This window comes from Trichomycterus rosablanca, chromosome 2 (genome assembly GCF_030014385.1).
Source record: "Trichomycterus rosablanca isolate fTriRos1 chromosome 2, fTriRos1.hap1, whole genome shotgun sequence".
NCBI lineage: Eukaryota > Metazoa > Chordata > Actinopteri > Siluriformes > Trichomycteridae > Trichomycterus > Trichomycterus rosablanca.
Genome location: NC_085989.1, coordinates 11482218 through 11503266, shown reverse-complemented (window position 1 = coordinate 11503266; position 21049 = coordinate 11482218). Strand labels below are relative to the sequence as shown.

The following is a 21049-nucleotide window of genomic DNA, read 5'->3' as shown; positions in this document are numbered from 1 at the left end:
CCCATGAAAAGATATACTTAAATATCTGCAGAAATGTGAGGGGTGTACTCACTTTTGTGATACACTGTATGTTATAATGTTATGCCTGATCGGTGTAGATCAGGTCCACATACCAGACCTGGCACGGTTTTTACCCTGGATTCTCTTCCTGACGCAACCCTCTAATTTTTTTATCTGCGCTGGAGACCTGTATTGAGAGTGCCTCCCAAATGCTCGGCTATTCCAGGCAATAGCACAGCTGACATTTAAAACCCCAGATCTCGTTGGTAGTGGGTTAGTATACTTTTCTGCTGTGCCACCCAAGGTGAACATGAAATACAACAGGTCAAGTAGCACTTGAATGAAAACACCTCAGACATCCATGTTAGTACAGTTAGTTTAATACTCTGCAAGTAGACAGACAATGGAACCAAGAGTCGTTCTTGAGCACCCCCCGAACTCTTAAATTACTCACAAATTACTCCTAGACTGATGACGGTAAGAGAGAAGCCGCTCAATAAACATCAAGCCAGCCTGCCAGTGAAGCATCATCTCTGTTCCACTGTGCCACGTAAATCTTCTCTGCTAAAATAAAGACATTAGATAGCGTCTGGACCCCAAGTGCATCTTCCATAAAAAATGATCACATTGTAATCACACTTTAATGTGTACTCTTGTTCCCCTTTTCAGGTGAGCATGCTTAGTAAGGGTTATGGTGAAGTGGGAGACTCCAAAGGCAGCACTGGAGGCTCCACCAGTGGCTCTCAGTTCCTGGAGCAGTACAAGACAGCACAGGCTCTGGCTCAGCTAGCTGCGCAACATTCTCAGAGTGGCCCGCCCAACACGGGCCCTTCCAGCTGGGAGTCCAGTCCTGCTTCACTGGCACAGTATGGTAGGAGAGCCTACTGCTGTACACATGCTGTTAAATAAGAATTGTCTTGCTCGATTTTGCTTCAACCTTGTGTTGTTTAGAGTGTCTCCATACCTATTCATACTACTAAACTCGACTGGTGGTTATTCATTTGAGGTAGTGTTAACTTACAGTGCTGAAGAAAGTGTATTTTTTTTTTAAGGTGGTGGGCATGAGGCAATATTTGTCACACTTATGTTTCAAATCATCAATCTGCATTTAATATGAGAAATTGCACCCATAGCTACTAAATCGACCAGTTAACCAAATTCAATTGACACTTACACTGATCAGCCATAACATTAAAACCACCTCCTTGTTTTTACACTCATTGTCCATTTTATCAGCTCCACTTACCATATAGAAGCACTAACTGACTGACTGTAGTCCAACTGTTTCTCTACGTACCTTTATTGGCCTGCTTTCACCCTGTTCTTCAATGGTCAGGACCCCCACAGAGCAGGTATTATTTAGGTGGTGGATCATTCTCAGCACTGCAGTGACTGACATGGTGGTGGTGTGTTAGTGTGTGTTGTGCTGGTATGAGTGGATTAGACACAACAGCGCTGCTGGAGTTTTTAACTACTGTGTCCACTCACTGTCCACTCTATTAGACACTCCTACCTAGTTGGTCCACTTTGTAGATGTAAAGTCAGAGACGATCGCTCATCTATTGCTGCTGTTTGAGTTGGTCATCTTCTAGACCTTCATCAGTGGTCACAGGACGCTGCCTACGGGCCGCTGTTGGCTGGTTTGAAACTCGATTGCTATGTGTGAACTGTTCAACAGCTCGATCCGAGCGTTCGTGGACGCAAGAAAAATATCTAGCATGTTAAATAACTGGAATGTCGTCGACTCAGAATCGTGTAGTGTGAAAGGCGTTGCGAGCAGTTTACGAGTGGGTGATATGTCGAACTACAGCCAATGAGAACGCAAGATATGGGGAGGGAAATCCTGGGGTAGGAGTGTAAAAACATGGGACAGGGGCATAATATGATTTCTATCAGAATATGTCGGGGGGGACATTTTCATTTACATTTCTGCATTTAGCCGACGCTCTTATCCAGAGCGACTTACAGAAGTGCTTCCATAGTAAACATTTAATTCCTCAAGTTTTAGTAAACAGTCAAAGAACACAAATCCGTTGAAACCTGTTAGAACCAAAGTTTTTTTTTTTTTTTTTTTTTTTTTTTTTTTTTTTTTTTTTTTTTTAAATGGAAAAAAATGTTAGTAAATAAGTACAAGTCAGCTTAAGTGCTTAGTAAAAAGGTGGGTTTTTAATTGTTTTTTAAAGACAGCAAGAGACTCAGATGTTCGGACAGACAGAGGAAGTTCATTCCACCACTTGGGAAGAAGCCTTGATGCTTGTCTTCCTTTAGTCCTGGGTGGAGGATCAAGTCGAGTGAGACTAGAGGCTCGGAGGCTGCGTGGTACAGAGCGGGGTTTGATTAGGCCACGAAGGTAGCTTGGGGCTGGTCCATTTTTGGCTTTGTAGGCGAGCATCAGTGTTTTAAACTGAATGCGTGCAGCTACAGGAAGCCAGTGAAGAGGACGCAGCAGTGGGGTGATATGGCAGTGATTGGGCTGGTTAAAAACCAGACGGGCAGCTGCATTTTGAATGAGCTGCAAGGGTTTAATATTGGACATGGGAGCTTCTGCCAGAAGAGAGTTGCAGTAGTCCAACCCTGAGATTACAAGTGATTGGACCAGAATCTGGGTAGCTTTCCTGGAGAGAAATGGTCGAATCTTCCTGATGATGTCATGTTGGCTATATAAGGAGAGAAGGTCAGCTGGTTATCCAGGACAACACCAAGGCTTCTTACCTTGGGACACACCTTTGGACACACTCGTTTTACAGTATTTTGTGATTTAATTGTCCACACCAAACCATAATACTCGCACTGCATTGCAAAAAATTGTTATTTACATCCAACTCACATCACATCAGCACACAAACAGCTTCGATTGCTTGCTTATTGCCGACGTGCATTTTCGGACATGGTATCATTAAACACCTCGTCACTGATCACATGTGTTTTCGTGACAAAGCGTAGTTTGGGAGACCTGATAGACTCGCCTGCGATTCCTCCCGCTGATGGATCGTGTAGTGTGTAACCCCCTATCGCCGATCAGTCGTGTAGTGTGAAATCCACAATGACTTAAAAGACTCCCGATTGCAGGAGATCTAGTTGTGTAGTGTAAACTGTACAGTGATCTGGTGACTTGGAAAGTCGTGTAGTGTGAACTTGGCGTTAGGGTCAGTGTACACAAATCCATAATAAGAAAGACGTTGGGCAATTATGTTTTTACATGGGTGACGTAGGTTTTGAATAAATCTTTATTTTTATTAAGTGAAATGAATATGTAAAGGCTGCATTTTGTGTTTACTTTGTTTATCTTATAATAAAATTATTTGGAAGATCTGATTAATTGGTATCTTGTCAACTGTTTGCATTCGACACATGGCCCCTGGCTGTTTAGATTGTCTTCTGTTTACTTCATAATATCACTATTTGTAATTGGTCACTTTGTAATGCATTTAATGCTTCTCCCCATCTCTGTGCAGATCTAAAATCTCAGACAGAAGCGTCCGTGCACAGTCCTTTCACCAAACGTCAGCCTTACCAACCAACCTCCTCTTCCACGCCATCCTCCATGATGGACACCTTCCTGCAGGACAAACCTCCTACCGTCACCTCCCTGCCCTCTCGGCCCAGCTCCTCGGCCTCTCTGGCCCATGCCGTCTCCGCTTCAAAGCCGCCGGGCACCATGACGAGCCAGCAGATGTCTTCGGGTCCCGCCGAGCCTCAGGCTTCCAGTCCCCTTCCTCTTCAGCAGCATAAGCTCAAACAACAGAAGAAGAGGACTTCCATCACCACCAAGGCTAGTGCAGCAATAGTACAGAAATAGAAGAAGTTTTCACACAATCAGTACAATGTAATCGATATGTTTTTTTGCATGTCAACAGATCCCTTCTTTGGCTGTAGAGATGCCAGGTTCAGCAGACATCTCTGGTCTTAACCTACAATTTGGAGCATTACAGTTTGGATCTGAGCCTGTCCTGCCCGATTATGACACCTCAGCAGCAGCCACTACCACACCCGGCAATGTGACTCAGAATAGCCTCTATACAAGCACCAACAGGTGGGACTTTTTTTTTTAATAATGCATGCACACTTTTTTTTTTTATTCCAGTGTATGTTAAATTCCAACACAGGCACACATCATTGCACTCAATGAGGTCTTATTTAATGAGGAAAAGTATAAAAACCACTGCTGTGTTCATCACTGTCCTTTTGCATTAACACTGCTAGTAGTACCTCAAAGGTAACTGCAATCAGAGGATAACTCTTGATCATACACAAAGATTTAAGAGAGGAACAGAAGGATTTGATTCTGGTTTTACTGGGAGAGGGATACACTAAGGCTGCATCTGAAATCGCATACTTAAACAGTGTGTACTAGATTCGAGGCAGTGCGTCCTGCTCGGTCGGTAAATCAGTAAGCTCTTTCAGCTCTTCAGAGCTCTGTCGCCTTACAGCAAGAGGGTCCTGGGTTTAAAACCCAATTGGGGCGGTCCTAGTCCTTTCTGGGTGGAGTTTACATGTTCTCCTCGTGTCTGGGAGGAAACCAGAGCACCCTGAGGAAACCCACGCAGACATGGGGAGAACATACAAACTCCATACAGAAAGGACCCGGACCGCCCCACCTGGGGATGGAACCCAGGACCACCTTGCTGTGAGGCGACAGTGCAACCCACTGAGCCACCGTGCCGCCCGATCTTGTCTGCTTTTAAAACTGTGGCGTCATGCATCACGTGACGTTGGTAAGATGGCGGACGTAGTACATCTGATATTGCGTGCATTGTTTGCTTGTTTGTTTGTTTATTAGGATTTTAACATCATGTTTTACACTTTGGTTACATTCATGACAGGAACGGTAGTTACTCATTACACAAGGTTCATCAGTTCATGGTTATATCGAACACAGTCATGGACAATTTAGTGTCCATAATTCGCCTCACTTGGATATGTCTTTGGACTGTGGGAGGAAACCAGAGCACCCTGAGGAAAGTGCCTCAGTGCACCACCCTGTGCGTGGGGCACAGTCCAAAGACATATCCAAGTGAGGTGAATTGGAGACACTAAATTGTCCATGACTGTGTTTCATGTTAAAACTTGTGAACCTAAAACCTTGTGTAACCAGTAACTACTTGTCCTGTCATGAATGTAACCAAAGTGTAAAACATAAAGTTAAAATAATGTCCTAATAAACAAACAAACTTTTCGCCATCTATCAGCTCCAGTTGAATTATGGGATAGATTATCGGTCCCATAGTGTGCTATGTTTGCATACTCAAAAATGTTTGCTTATTTAGTAGGTCATCCGGGTACTTTTCGCATACTGTTTAGTAAATACTACATATTCTGACACACTACCCGCTCTCGCGTACTGTTCAGTATTGAAAATAGCAGATCATAGGAACAAGATCATACAGTGGGGTCAAAAAGTATTTAGTCAGCCACTGATTGTGCAGGTTCTCCTACTTAGAAAGATGAGAGAGGTCTGTAATTTTCATCATAGGTACACTTCAACTATGAGAGACAAAATGAGAGAAAAAAATCCAGGACATCACACTCTAGGATTTTTAAAGAATTTATTTGTAAATTATGGTGGAAAATAAGTATTTGGTCACCCACAAACAAGCAAGATTTCTGGCTCTCACAGACCTGTAACTTCTTCTTTAAGAAGCTCTTCTGTCCTCCACTCGTTACCTGTATTAATGGCACCTGTTTGACCTCGTTATCTGTATAAAAGACACCTGTCCACAGCCTCAAACAGTCAGACTCCAAACTCAACCATGGCCAAGACCAAAGAGCTGTCGAAGGACACCAGGAAGAAAATTGTAGACCTGCATCAGGCTGGGAAGAGTGAATCTACAATAGGCAAGCAGGTTGGTGTGAATAAATCAACTGTGGGAGCAATTGTAAGAAAATGGAAGACATACAAGACCATTGATAATCTCCCTTGGGGTCAAGATCTCATCCCGTGGGGTCAAAATGATCATGAGAACGGTGAGCAAAATATCCCAGAACTACACGGAGGGACCTGATGAATGACCTGCAGAGAGCTGGGACCAAATTAACAACGGCTACCATCAGTAACACACTACGCCGAGAGGGACTCAAATCCTGCAGTGCCAGGCGTGTCCCCCTGCTTAAGCCAGTACATGTCCAGGCCCGTCTGAAGTTTGCCAGAGAGCATATGGATGATCCAGAAGAGGATTGGGAGAATATCATGTGGTCAGATGAAACCAAAATGGAACTTTTTGGTAAAAACTCAACTCATCGTGTTTGGAGGAAGAAGAAGAACCCAAGAACACCATACCTACTGTGAAGCATGGGGGTGGAAACATCATGCTTTGGGGCTGTTTTTCTGCAAAGGGGACAGGACGACTGATCCATGTTAAGGGAAGAATGAACGGGGCCATGTATCGTGAGATTTTAAGCCAAAACCTCCTTCCATCAGTGAGAGCATCGAAGATGGAACCTGGCTGGGTCTTCCAGCATGACAATGATCCCCAACACACCACTCGGGCAATGAAGTAGTGGCTCCGTAAAAAGCATTTCAAGGTCCTGGAGTGGCCTAGCCAGTCTCCAGACTGTAGAAAACCCCATTGAAAATTTGTGGAGTCCGTGTTGCCCAGCGACAGCCCCAAAACATCACTGCTCTAGAGGAGATCTGCATGGAGGAATGGGCCAAAATACCAGCTACAGTGTGTGCAAACCTGGTGAAGACTTTACAGGAAACGTTTGACCTCTGTCATTGCCAACAAAGGTTATGTTACAAAGTATTGAGTTGAACTTTTGTTATTGACCAAATTACTTATTTTCCACCATAATTTACAAATAAATTCTTTAAAAATCCTACAATGTGATTTCCTGGATTTTTTTTTCTCATTTTGTCTCTCATAGTTGAAGTGTACCTATGATGAAAATTACAGACCTCTCTCATCTTTCTAAGTAGGAGAACCTTCACAATCAGTGGCTGACTAAATACTTTTTGGCCCCACTGTACAACATTGCAAACCATAGGGTGACACCATAGGACCTACAAAAATAGCAGACGGGAGCTTGGACGAGGACGATTTGAAACAGGCTCCTAGAGGCAGGGCTGTAGTCTTGCAAGCTAGAAAAAACTCTCAATGAGAAGCGAAGAAGAGCCAGACTGAGGCTTGCAAAAGACTATATAGATTGGACTGTAGAGGACTGCAGTAAGATCATCTTTTCTAGGTCCACTTTTCAGCTTGGCTCAACACCGACGTTAAACAGGGATCTGTTGGTTAAACAGAGACCTGGAGGGACAGCCACAGTGTCTCAATCCCACTGTAAGATTTAGTGGAGGATTGGTAGTGATCTTTGAACCCTTTAGCAATCTGTTAATACTGGTCTTAAACAGAAACAGGTCATGGCAGGGCAAAACACCCATAACCAAGCCTCCTGTTGGATAGTTAGTTGACCAATTCTACTTACACTGCAGGATGTGGGATTAAAATAAATCATAGATTCCTGTTGTTTAGATTTTCTTGTGGTCACTATATGGTGATGTAAATAAGTGGTCCCCAACCATTGGGCTGCAGACCGGTACCGGTCCATTGGTCATTTATTACCGGGCCGCACAGAAATATTAAGCAGTTTTTACTGCTTCTTTTTGGGTGTTATTGTCTTATTGTCACCCCTAGTTGGAAGCAACATTGCAGTGAAAAAAGCTCATTTTACACCGTTTGTGTGTCTGTGAAATTATATCTTATATGAAACCGGTCCGTGGTGCAACAAAGGTTGGGAAACGCTGATGTAAATAACTGAGGAGACCCTTAGATTGTCTCACCGCCACTGGCCGCTTCTTTTTACATGCTAGATGCGGGTATCACAGAATAGCATATGGTGAGCCACACACTGCCAACAATCATTATCACCCCTTGTAATTGCAACAGTGATGAGGAATCCCTGCTCGACCATTGTCCCTCCTTCTGACAGACCCACAGCAGTGGGTTAATGCATTACACCGAGATGCCACTCGAGTGCCTTCTGGTCCTCAAAATCCTTCTGGTTAAATTGCTTAAGACTTTATTAAACACCTTTATAATATTTATAACTAATGTTTACTACTAAAGTGATATTCAGCACAATACCATGTGACATTGTTGCACTAGCAGAGATTTTTAGGTGCTAAAGTCTGGGTGTTAATAGGACTTGTTAATGTATCATTTATGTATTGCTGTGTGATAGTGAGCAGGCTCCAACTCTGCCCAGTGCACCTCAGATGGAAATCTACGAGCAGAGAGCGCCCCAGACGAGACGCTACCCTCCATCGGTCTCTTCGTCGCCACAGAAAGACATGAAGCCCAAGGTGAGTGATCACATGGTCAATATGGTCGTGTTTTGTGCAGTCCTATCTTTTCTAATTCGATTAAGCTGGAGATCCCCAGCAGTGGTTGGGCTAGCAATTTAGACTGTTGTACCACCCAAGCACTTATTGCTTAGAAGTAATTTTAAGGGTTTTAAAAGCAGATGGAAAGGCTTTAACCTTACTGACAACTGTGCTCTAATAGAGCTGCACAATAACTAGACTGTTCACCTTGTATTTACTTTATTTCTTTGTGTTTTTATGTACAGAATGGGTTCAGCTCAATACAGACAACGCAGTCTTTGGAAGGTATGTTGCTTTGAGGAATTCATTTTGTGTAACTTTGTGATTTCTTTACATAATGCTTGTGATCGTGATCCTTAATGCACGTCTACAGTAAGCTCCAAAATTATAGGCGTCATTGGTAATAAACCCTTTGTTAAAGCCCATGCTGGATTACATTTTAGGGGGGGAGGAGGAATCTATAAACAAGGTAACTGGAGCATAATGCTATATCAGTGATGAATAAGTCAAATACAGAGCTGAATTTTGGTGTTATTTTGAACCTACACTTAGCTCAGAGCTTACACTGAACAGCCATAACATTAAAACCACCTCCTTGTTTCTACACTCACTGTCCATTTTATCAGCTCCACTTACCATATAGAAGCACTTTGTAGTTCTACAATTACTGAGTGTAGTCCATCTGTTTCCCTTTCATGCTGTTCTTCAATGGTCAGGACCACCACAGAGCAGGTATTATATAGGTGGTGGATCATGCTCAGCACTGCAGTGACACTGACATGGTGGTGGTGTGTTAGTGTGTGTTGTGCTGGAATAAGTGAATCAGACACAGCGTGGCTGCTGGAGTTTTTACATACCGTGTCCACTCACTGTCCACTCTTATTAGACACCTACCTAGTTGGTTCACCTTGTAGATGTAAAGTCAGAGACGATCACTAATCTATTGCTGCTGTTTGAGTTGGTCATCTTCTAGACCTTCATCAGTGGTCACAGGACGCTGCCCACAGGGCTGGATGATTTGATTGGTGGACTATTCTCAGTCCAGCAGCATTGCTGTGTCCACTCATACCAGCACAACACACACAAACACACCACCACCATGTCAGTGTCACTGCAGTGCTGAGAATGATCCACCACCCAAATAATACCTGCTCTGTAGTGGTCCTGGGAGAGTCCTGACCATTGAAGAACAGCATTAAAGGGGGCTAACAAAGCATGCAGAGAAACAGATGGACTACAGTCAGTAATAGTAGTGTAGAAACAAGGAGGTGGTTTTAATGCTATGGCTGATCAGTGTCAGCATTATCAATATAAGTACATTTAATGCAGAAAATGGTTTCACTTTGAGATTTAACTGCTGGTTTTGTTTTTATTTTTTAACCCATGTTCACTGGGTGCCAGTTATTCTAAAGTTAATACTTAGCTCTCGTCTTTTTCCTGTGCAGCTGCTGCAGTCTCCGCGAAGCCATCGTCTGACTCTGCACCCTCCACTTTGTCAAACATGGCTTCCTTGGCAGACCCAATCTCAGGTCCAGCCTCTCTGCTGACAACATCCAGTCAGACAGCTCTTTCTGGTCTCGGACATGATGACCCCTCATCTAATTCTATTGCCCCCTCACAGCACAAGTAAGGGTTTCTGAAGTAACCTCAAGGAATGGAAATGCTCACACGAGTCATAAAAGCTAATCACATTCTGTCTGCTATCATTTTAGTTCCCTTTCCACACAACAGAACAGTTTGGCTTCTTCAGTCCGTACAGCCAACACAAGTTTACTGGTGAGTTGTCTGCTGGAATATTTAGGCTGGAAGTAGAACTGATTAAGCAGTGAGTGCTTTTCAGTTTAGAGTTGTTGGTTGATTTTTTTTTTTTTTTTTTTTTTTTCCCTTTCCTTTAGCATTCAAATATTGATGGAGACTCCAGCCTGCACTCATTCTCCTCAGTGTCAGCTGTGGCTCCCTCATTGGTCCCTCCATCCTCTTCAGTCTCATCATCATCAGCAGCCCCCATCTCCTACAGCGCCCCTGTTCCTCCTCCTTCCTCGGTCAGTGCCGCCTCCGCTCAGTCCAGTCTGGGGCAGGTCAGCAGTCTGGCTATGGGTTTGAACAGTGTCACTGGAGTTGCTTCAATAGTCCCACCGACTGCAGCTTCATCCTCGGTTGCATTAGCCGCTGCTGCACCTTCATTGGCTTCATCCCGCAGTGCTGCTGCCTCAGGTAAAAACAGAGCTTTGAATAAGGACACTATGTATGATACAAGGGAAGGTACATGGAGAGGCTGCTTGAATCAGTTCAAATGTATACTGGGCGCTTGGGTGGTGCTACAGTAGAACACACTAGCCCATCACTGCTGAGATTTCAAGATTGGCTGGCTGGGTGAAAACACAGACGTGATTGGCCATGTCTGAGGGAGGGTAGGCTAAAGGGATTCCTCTTTGTTGCTGCTCATTACAGCAACTGCTGGCTGATCAATGGCACATGTACAGCAGAGATGAAGAAATGATGGAGATCCCTCTGTTAACTCTTCTTGAATCAGTTCATCTGGACACGTCTCATCCAAGTGACTTCTTCAGTCTGACCTTATATGCAGTTGATTTGCATAACAACTGATCACCGCCTATTGCATAACAATGGAACCGGTGATCAGGTCTATATGCAGATCACAATGACCACTAATTACAATGGTCATGTGTGCCTTTCACATATGATTGGGGGGTATTGGGAGAGAGATATACTCTCAGCCCCCGCCCCTTGGTTCAGAGATGGTCGCTCCCTCTACACATAGACGGCCTCTTTGACTCCTCGTTCAAACCAGCGTTCCTCCTGGTCAGGGATCTTCAAACCTTCATCATTAAATGAGTGGCTGCTGGCTTGCAGTTGAATGTAAACCCAAAGTCCTGGCCAGAAGTGGTCGAGCTTCTATGTTGGGCCATCCGTTTCGCCAGTGGCTGTTTAGTTTCCCCGATGTACAGTTCCCGGCAATCCTCCCGGCACATAACAGCATACACTACGTTACTCTTTGTCTAGAGGGACCCGGTCCTTAGGGTGAACTAATTTCTGGCGTAGCGTGTTTTGGGGTTTGAAAGCAGCTGAGACGCGGTGTTTGGAAAATATTCGTCTCCTTGTTCATGTAAATAGAAGCAGTTTGTTATTGGTTACTATTGTTGGTTGGGGTGTGTTGGGTATGCCCCTCAGTTAGGGTAGGTGCTATATAAACTGAAATTATTATTACTAGATTGGGAGAAAAAAGGGAAAAATGCATGAATAATAAAAAAAAAATAATAAAAACTTTTGTAGCCTACATTTAAAAAAAATAAATTAATCACTGTTATGATTATATTTAGGGCTCTACTAAATTCATGGAACATGTGCCTAGAATGATAGAAAAAATGGAAGCTACAATAGATATCACAGCCTACCTTAATAGTTGAATGTAAACCTAGAAAATCCAGCAACAGTGCGAGACTCGTACGAAAATACACGTCCGTGTTTTGACACGCGCCCCTCTGTGTCCACAGAATTGGTTGGGAATTTTCCAAACTTAGTTGCCCGAGTAGTGTTGTTACATTTTATATTTAGCAGACGCTTTTATTCAAAGTGACACAGTCTAGGCAATTAAGGCTTAAGCCTTGCTTAATGACCCAACACTGGCAACCTGGCAGCGGTGGGGTTTGAACCAGCAACCTTCTACTTACTAGTCCAGTACCTTAACCGCTAGGCTTCAACTGTCCCCTAACCTCATTTTTAGTGGCATTAGACTAAATGAATTGCTGTAGGATCGCTAGGACCCCTCATAGTGCAAATTACCCAGTAAATGTGAGGCACTTGAATGCGACGTGATAACCATTAAAATAAGGATGGTACAAGTTCCAAGTTAGGACAGGGTTTGGGACCCTTTTTACATATTCCTATAGCAACACAACTCGTAGTAGCATAAGCTGCATATAACTGTACCAAAAGTTGGTGTGTTGCCAGAATTGTATATAACAATAGTACATTTCTATTTTCTTTTGCCTGCAGGGAAAGCACCTCCAAATCTGCCTCCCGGAGTCCCTCCTCTGCTGCCCAATCCTTACATCATGGCTCCTGGCTTACTTCATGCATACCCGGTAACATGCTAAACCCTTGGTTTATCTTGGTTTAACACTGTATATCACGGTATTTCTTTTTTTGAAATGCATCTCTGATTAGATGCCAGCTGTTTAATCAATCTGTACAATGGATATTTGGATGAGAAATGTATGGTAGGGTACAATATTCTGCTTTAAATTCGTATTTGTAAATGTTTTGTTTGCTTTGTGTTCTAGCCTCAAGTGTACGGCTATGATGATCTGCAGATGCTCCAGACCAGAATACCTCTGGTAAGTGAAACAACTGTCGTGTTTATATACACAGACCAGGCATAACATTGTGACCACTGACAGGTGAAGTGAATAACACTGATTATCTCATCAAGGCACATGTTAGTGGGTGGGATATATTAGGCAGCAAGTGAACATTTTATCCTCAAAGTTGATGTGTTAAAAGCAGGGAAACTGGGCAAGCGTAAGGATTTGAGCGAGTTTAACAAGGACCAAATTGTGATGGCTAGACGACTGGGTCAGAGCATCTCCAAAACTGCAGCTCTTGTGGGGTGTTCCCGGTTTGCAGTGGTCAGTATCTATCAAAAGTGGTCCGAGGACGGAACAGTGGTAAACCAACGACAGGGTCATGGACGGCCAAGGCTTACTGATGCACGTGATGAGCGAAGGCTGGCCCGTGTGGTCCGTTCCAACAGACGAGCTACTGTAGCTCAAATTGCTAAAGAAGGTAATGCTATGTTCTGATAGAAAGGTGTCAGAATACATAGTGCATTACAGTTTGTTGTGTATGGGGCTGCATAGCTGCAGACCAGTCAGGGTGCCCATGCTGACCTCTGTCTACCACCGAAAGCGCCAAAAATGGGCACGTGAGCATAGGAACTGGACCACGGAGCAATGGAAGAAGGTGGCCTGGTCTGATGAATCGCGTTTTCTTTTACATCACGTGGATGGCCGGGTGCGTGTGCGTTGCTTACCTGGGGAACACATAGCACCAGGATGCACTATGGGAAGAAGGCAAGCCGGCGGAGGCAGTGTGATGCTTTGGGCAATGTTCTGTTGGGAAACCTTTGGTTCTGCCATCCATGTGGATGTGACTTTGACACGTACCACCAACCTAAGCATTGTTGCAGACCATGTACACTTTCATGGAGACGGTATTCCCTGATGGCTGTGGCCTCTATCAGCATGATAATGCGCCCTGCCACAAAGCAAAAATGGTTCAGGAATGGTTTGAGGAGCACAACAACGAGTTTGAGGTGTTGACTTGGCCTCCGAATTCTCCAGATCTCAATCCAATCGAGCATCTGTGGGATGTGCTGGACAAACAAGTCCGATCCATGGAGGCCCCACCTCGCAACCTACAGGAGTTAAAGGATCTGCTGCTGACATCTTGGTGCCAGATACCACAGCACACCTTCAGGGGTCTAGTGGAGTCCATGCCTCGACGGGTCAGGGCTGTTCTTGCAGCAAAATGAGGATCAACACAATATTAGGAAGGTAGTCATCATGTTATGCCCGATTGATGTAATAGAAAAAGAGTTCCTAAGCCGTTTTTGCTTTTGCTTTAAGACCAGTGCTGAAGTGAATCTTCTTTTTAATGTCTTTTCTTACTGTCCATTACTAGGATTACTACAGCATTCCATTTGCTACTGCAACCACAGCACTGACTGGCAGGGAAGGCAGTTTGACCAGCAACCCATATTCCGGTAAACACAATTAAACACATATTGACTGAGTGCCCTAAATATCAAAGGGAAAGACAAAAATGATCCATAACCGGAACAATGAAAGACATTTTTAACCTTGGAAAAACAGAAAAACTTTTAAAATTCATTACAATTACTAAATTAGGAATATACATATAATATCAGAGACAACATAACAGATACAAAACACCCACATAAACCTTTCCTGCTGTGAATGTAATTCAAATTCTTATCACGCAGTCTTGTTGATACATTTCTCTTTTGTCTTCCGTAGCGGGTGACCTGACAAAGTTTGGTCGTGGTGACACATCATCTCCAGCTCCAGCCACCACGCTTGCTCAGGCCCAGCAGAGTCAAACCCAAACTCACCACACCACACAGCAACCCTTCCTAAACCCTGCATTACCCCCTGGTTATAGCTACACAAGTCTGCCATACTATCCAGGAATGCCAGGTCTGCCCAACACGTTTCAGTATGGTCCAGCGATGTTTCCGGTAAGAGCTTTACACAATATAGTTGATCTTATAACCTACTGCTAGTTTGTTTGTTTAATCATGTGGGGTTACAACATGATTAAACCACTGGCTGATGTTTATATAACAGATCATAGCTAAAGCAAATGAAGGGTTGTTACCGAGTTGCTAGAAATTCAAGTGTTCAAGGTGTATTGCAACCATGGTGCAAATAATGGAACTAAGATAGGTAATCATTTCATTGCACTTAAAGGGCTACGGGTATAGTAGCACCCTGGACTCAGTGGAGGCAGTAGGGGAAAGAAGGATGATGACCAAGCTATCATTCTTAATGGAGAATACCTCTCACCCACTTTATGAGACTTCTTCAGTGACTGGTTCATGCAGCAAGAAGGTCCTGGGTTCGATTCCCAGGTGGAGCAGATTGGGTTCTTTCTCTGTGGAGTTTAAATGTTCTTCCTGTGTCTGTGTGGGTTTCCTCTGGGAGGTCCGGGTTTCCTCCCACAGTCCAAACACATACAAGTGAGGTGAATTGGGGATACAAAATTGTCCATGTTTGTGTCACAGTGTGTGTACTACAAAGGATGTTGGGTTCAGAAAGTCTTAGGGCCTGTGCCAGACTGGTTCCAGTGGCCATACCATTGTAGCAAGTTGGTGTTGTAATGAACTCGTTTGGGGGGGCGGCACAGTGTCTCGGTGGGTAGCACTGCCGCCTCACAGCAAGAAGGTCCTGGGTTTTAATTCCCAGAGTTTGCATGTTCTCCCTGTGTCTGCGTGGGTTTCCTCCGGTAGCTCGGTTTCCTCGCAAAGTCCAAAGACATGCAAGAGAGGTGAATTGGAGATAGGACATTTTTTTTATTAAGATTTTAGCATCATGTTTTACACAAAGTTTGGAGTCTATTTCTGATGCTGACTGTCGTGCTCTTAGGTCGCACCTGCATCCTCCAAACAGCATGGTGTAAATGTTGGGGTCAATGCTTCAGCCACACCTTTCCAACAGGCTAGTGGATATGGATCCCATGGATACACTACTGGTAAGAGTTATCACTATTTATTTGCTTCATTTTACATCCACATGCAACCTTGACAGCTAGTCGTTAAGTCCTGTGGCACATATTTAATTCAGCATTGTTCAATGGTTTGTATATACACCGATCAGCCATTACATTAAAACCACCTCTCTGTTTCTACACTCACTGTCCATTTTATCAGCTCCACTTACCATATAGGAGCACTTTGTAGTTCTACAATTACTGTCAGGACCACCACAGAGCAGGTATTATTTAGGTGGTGGATCATTCTCAGCACTGCAGTGACACTGACATGGTGGTGGTGTGTTAGTGTGTGTTGTGCTGGTATGAGTGGATAAGACACAGCAATTCTGATGGAGTTTTTAAACACCTCACCGTCACTGCTGGACTGAGAATAGTCCACCAACCAAAAAATATCCAGCACACAGTGGGCAGCGTCCTGTGACCACTGATGAAGGTCTAGAAGATGGCCAACTCAAACAGCAGCAATAGATGAGTGATCGTCTCTGACTTTACATCTACAAGGTGGACCAACTAGGTAGGAGTGTCTAATAGAGTGGACAGTGAGTGGACACGGTAAATAAAAACTCCAGCAGCGCTGCTGTGTCTGATCCACTCATACCAGCACAACACACACTAACACACCACCACCATGTCAGTGTCACTGCAGTGCTGAGAATGGGCACTTAAATAATACCTGCTCTGTGGCGGTCCTGTGGGGGTCCTGACCATTGAAGAACAGGGTGAAAGCAGGCTAAAAAGGTATGTAGAGAAACAGACTACAAAGTGCTTCTATATGGTAAGTGGAGCTGATAACATGGACAGTGAGTGTAGATTGGTGTGTGTCTGATTGGTGTATGGTTGTGACACTGGCAGGAATAAATGCAAAAAAAAAAAATCATCAGCTTTTCAACCCTCATCCCTTAATGCTCAAACCAGCTTGGTGGCGCTATGTAACATCTTCAATTTAGATTGAATTTTGTGTGTGGTGCCCGTGAACTGTGTCTTGAGTTCTTTGTGCAACAAGCAGAACCAGTACTCTGAAAGCTCTGTACAAACTGAGACTCACCTAGGACAGCTGTATGACAGTACTTGTTCCTTAGCGGTAAACGCCTCGTCTGTGGTATTGATCGAGTCCTTGTGAGCTGGGATGCTGGGGGTGGTGAGGTCAGGGGAGGTCTTGCTTTTAGGTGATGGGATTACAAACACATCCACACGCTGCCTGCTTTTTGCCACTTCACCACGAGTTGTTCGTCGCCTTTTTATCCTCATTTCTAGCAACTTTTCTTCCCCCTCTCTGATCATTCTTCCGTCCTCTTTGTCTCCTTCTTTCACCTATGTGTTTTTTTTTATTTTCAAATTCCTGACACGCGCCGATTCTGCTTGCAGCTTTCACTGTCTGTCCTCTTACCTTCACCCCTCTTCTTCCTGCCCTGCCTGGTGTGTGTTTCTAACGCTGTGGGGCCGTGGCTGTGTGTGTGCAGGCTATGAGGATTTGGGCCAGGCTTCAGCAGGGAGCGGGGATTTCTGTAAGGGCGGCTATGGCACTGCTGTGGCTGCTGCCGCCGCCGTCGCTGCTGCTTCTGCACAAAACAAACCAGCCAGCTCGGTGTCCGCGCCCGGAGTTGGTGAGTGCACCCGCACGCCAAACGCCGTCCCTCTGTGATTTACATACTAGTTTTCTTTTAACAAGTACTAGTCTTTCTTAATGGGAAAGCTAATGGCAGGCCTCTCCAGGGTGGCCTGATAACAATGGAGTCTACAGAACCTAGGCTGCACCTGGCTCATGGCTCCCTGTTGGCTATTTTCATGGTAAAGATACCAAGTCATGGTACAGCAACAGGAGCTTAATCTTGCTCAGTACTCACTGCTGTAATTTGCCACTAAACCGTGCTGCTCTTGCTAACTTGATTGTTGAGGTGGGTCTGAATTAAACCATCTTTTAGACTCTGGAACTTGGAATTAGGTGTATTATCTAATCTTGGGTACCATTTCATTAAAATGAAATTTGCCTGGCAATTAAGATTGAACATAAACCTGATCTATAGACCTGAGCTATACAGATTTGAGTTCTAGCTACCATGCCGTAAGGAATGACTTTCTGTTGTCTGCCAATCAAAACTAGTGTCCAGATGTTACTGGTTGCATTGGTTCATAATCTTGCTTGGTTAAGACTCATACTTGTCTGTTTGCAATTCTAACCTAACCTAATGTACTAATGCTTACCAAATTAAATAATCTGGGTGTTACACCACTGCCGAACTGTACATTTTGGTAGGTGTGGGGACTGAATGGGCATATACAAACCTCACCTCCAGAAATAATGGGACAGGAGCTTGTTGCATCACTTTTCTTTTTCTGAACACCTCTTTGTCTGTGTGACTAATTCAGCCATTACATTAAAACCACCTCCTTGTTTCTACACTCACTATCCATTTTATCAGCTCCACTTACTATATAGAAGCACTTTGTAGTTCTACAATTACTGACAGTAGTCCATCTGTTTCTCTGCATGCTTTGTTAGCCCCTTTCATGCTGTTCTACAATAGTCAGGACTCTCCCACCACCACAGAGCAGGTATTATTTAGGTGGTGGATCATTCTCAGCACTGCAGTGACACTGACATGGTGGTGGTGTGTTAGTGTGTGTTGTGCTGGTATGAGTGGCTCAGACACAGCAATGGTGAAGGAGTGTTTAAACACCTCTCTGTCACTGCTGGACCAGCCAAAAATATCCAGCCAACAGCACCCCATGAGCAGCGTCCTGTGACCACTGATGAAGATCTCAATTGACCAACTCGAAGAGCAGACATACTAGATGAGCGATCGTCTCTGACTTTACATCTACAAGGTGGACCAACTAGGTTGGAGCGTCTATTACGTGGACAGTGAGTGGACACGGTATTTAACAACTCCAGCAGCGCTGCTGTGTCTGATCCACTCATACCAGAACAACACACTGCAGTGCTGAGAATGATCCACCACCGAAATAATACCTGCTCTGTGGTGGTCCTGTGGGGGTCCTGACCATTAAAGAACAGCATGAAAGGGGGCTAACAAAGCATGCAGAGAAACAGATGGACTACAGTCAGTAATTGTAGAACTACAAAGTGCTTCTATATGGTAAGTGGAGCTGATAAAACGGACAGTGTGTAGAAACAAGGAGGTGGTTTTAATGTTATGGATGATTGGTGTAAATGTCTTTACAACTCAAATTGATTGAACATAGTAATACATATTCTGTACCGTCTGTATATCTATGTGAACCAGTTCTGGCAATGCATACATCAGGTCAAGAATATAAAACAGGCTTTTAGTGTTTCCAGGACAACTAAGGCATCTAAGTTTAAAACGTCTGGTCAGAATTGGCATCTGGTCAAGAAGGGCATTATCTAGAAACGATTCTCTGGTCTCTGGTCTGGTGTGTTTGTGCAGAACAGCATGCACTTCATCTTGTGAAAAGGGCAAAACACAGCGGTGAACAACCAGCTGCCGGATTTCATCCCTGTGATGAAACATTGAGATATATGGGTACATCATGACATATGGGTGGTTAGCGATAGGGACAGGGGACTGGTAAGAATTAAGAGATAATGAGTCAGTTGAATGCAGCCAAATACAGGAATCACAAACTCAATATCCTAAAGCATACAGCAAAAACAACACTGGAGTGGATTTGGAGCAAGTCTCTGAATGTTTTTTAGTGGCCTAACCAAGGCCAAGAATTAAACCATGTGGAACATCTGCAAAGAGACCTGAGACACGCCTTCTGATCTAACAGTGCTTGAAAGGATCTGCCATAAAGAGTGGGGTAAACTGCTCAAATCTTAAAGACCGTCAGTCACAAAGTGTGCAGAAACATGCAGTTCTTCATTTTCCAAACCACAGACCTGGAGTTTTATGTGTTAAATGTTTATAATTTAGTGTCCGAGATTGTTGGGTATGTTCACATATAAGGAATAACACGTTTGTGTTCATGTTTCTTTTCTATCAGGAGTCTCTGTGACGTCCAGCAACACTGGTGTTCCTGATATTTCAGGATCTGTTTACACAAAGACACAGGTAAGTGCTTTTTGCATTTTCCCTGTTTAATCATAGCACTTTTCCACCGAAAGAACTCTGGTTCTTGAACCGGTTCTGTTCAGGTTTCTTCGAACCTTGGTGTTTTGTAGAGAACCGATCTGCGTTTCCACCAGTTTTTGGGAACCAAGCATGCGTCATCAACGGTGGGCGTTGCGCAATGAAAGTAAAGAGTGACGTGATGGCGGAGCGTGTAGATTATGTGCGAGCATTTGTGCTGTTGTTACAGATGTTCGTTTTTATGCAAAAAGCATCGCTGCAACTGCATCGCTTATTACTATTGGTGATATTGGTGACGTCTAAATGGGTGGTACCCTACATGGTAACACAGTAGCTCCATGGATGGATGAAAAGCCAACGTTATCAGTGTACTGACTGATTTCATCCAGTATTATTCAACCTATAGATTATTTTATAAAAATGTAGACAGGGTGCTCGGGTAACTCAGTGGTAAAACATGTCTACATCATCTTATGACCACAGTTGTTGTTTTCTTTAGTTCATTGACGTGAGAAGCGTTTTGGGCTTGGCTCTCACCACGACCCTCTGCGCAAATAGCCGCTTTGCTTAGCGCTCGGCTTGAGTGATTAAACATCACTAAATTTCCACAAGACGAACATCCATTTGTGTGAAATAACCAACAAATCCACTCTAAAAGCCCCACATATATCTGTGTTTAGCTGTATTTACTTCACGTGTGGTGTTTATATACCTTAGGATTCTGAATGCGCTTCTCGGGAGAGTCGAAAGAGCTTTACATAAAAAAAAGCGTAACGTGGCTTAATGTACTAAAAGTACGACACACTCAATTTCTCTCCATTATTACTGGTTATAAGTGCTCTGTACTGCCCAAATTCATCGGTCATTGTTTTAGTACAAGCCACGTTATGCTTTAGTTTTTACGTTAAGCGTTTTTTGTACTGTCCGGGTCACTTTTACCACTGGTGTGTTATGTATGGCCCTCCTTGGTGAAGGTAAAGGTCTGTAGCAGTTGAGGAGATAGAACTGGGTTATTGGAAAAGGGGGCAAATGCATAAATAAAAAAATAGTCAAGTCGGAAAGTCTGCACACCCCTTTCACCTTCTCCATGTGTTATTACGTTACAGACTCATTCTATAATAGATTGAGTTCCTCTTTTGCCTCAAACATCAACACACAATCTCTAATAATTACAAAGGGGTTACATATCTGTACACACCCTTAGCCTAATACTTGGTTGATGCACCTTTTGCAGCAATTACAGCTTCAAGGCATCTTGGCAAAGAAGCTACGAGCCTGGCACACTCGTTTCTGGACATTTATTGCGCAATTTCTCTTGGCATATCCTTGCCATCTCCGTCAGGTTGAATTGGAAGCGTCT

The 21049-nt window shown here is 43.9% G+C and overlaps 1 protein-coding gene across 6 annotated transcripts in view; it reads left to right on the top strand.

Annotated features, from left to right (window-relative positions):
• ubap2l (ubiquitin associated protein 2-like) overlaps window positions 1-21049 on the top strand; it is a 60253-nt gene that overhangs the window by 33254 nt on the left and 5950 nt on the right. For 4 of the 6 annotated variants that reach the window (XM_063011135.1, XM_063011148.1, XM_063011141.1 and 1 more), the window contains 15 exons: window positions 670-871; window positions 3456-3772; window positions 3858-4033; window positions 8179-8299; window positions 8566-8605; window positions 9766-9946; window positions 10033-10096; window positions 10216-10534; window positions 12338-12426; window positions 12625-12678; window positions 14024-14105; window positions 14380-14600; window positions 15508-15613; window positions 17095-17238; window positions 19604-19671. In XM_063011135.1, coding sequence (XP_062867205.1) covers window positions 670-871; window positions 3456-3772; window positions 3858-4033; window positions 8179-8299; window positions 8566-8605; window positions 9766-9946; window positions 10033-10096; window positions 10216-10534; window positions 12338-12426; window positions 12625-12678; window positions 14024-14105; window positions 14380-14600; window positions 15508-15613; window positions 17095-17238; window positions 19604-19671 — 2184 coding nt within the window. The remainder of the gene's footprint in view (window positions 1-669; window positions 872-3455; window positions 3773-3857; window positions 4034-8178; window positions 8300-8565; window positions 8606-9765; window positions 9947-10032; window positions 10097-10215; window positions 10535-12337; window positions 12427-12624; window positions 12679-14023; window positions 14106-14379; window positions 14601-15507; window positions 15614-17094; window positions 17239-19603; window positions 19672-21049) is intronic. The other 2 variants (XM_063011165.1, XM_063011157.1) reach the window with 1 other exon arrangement.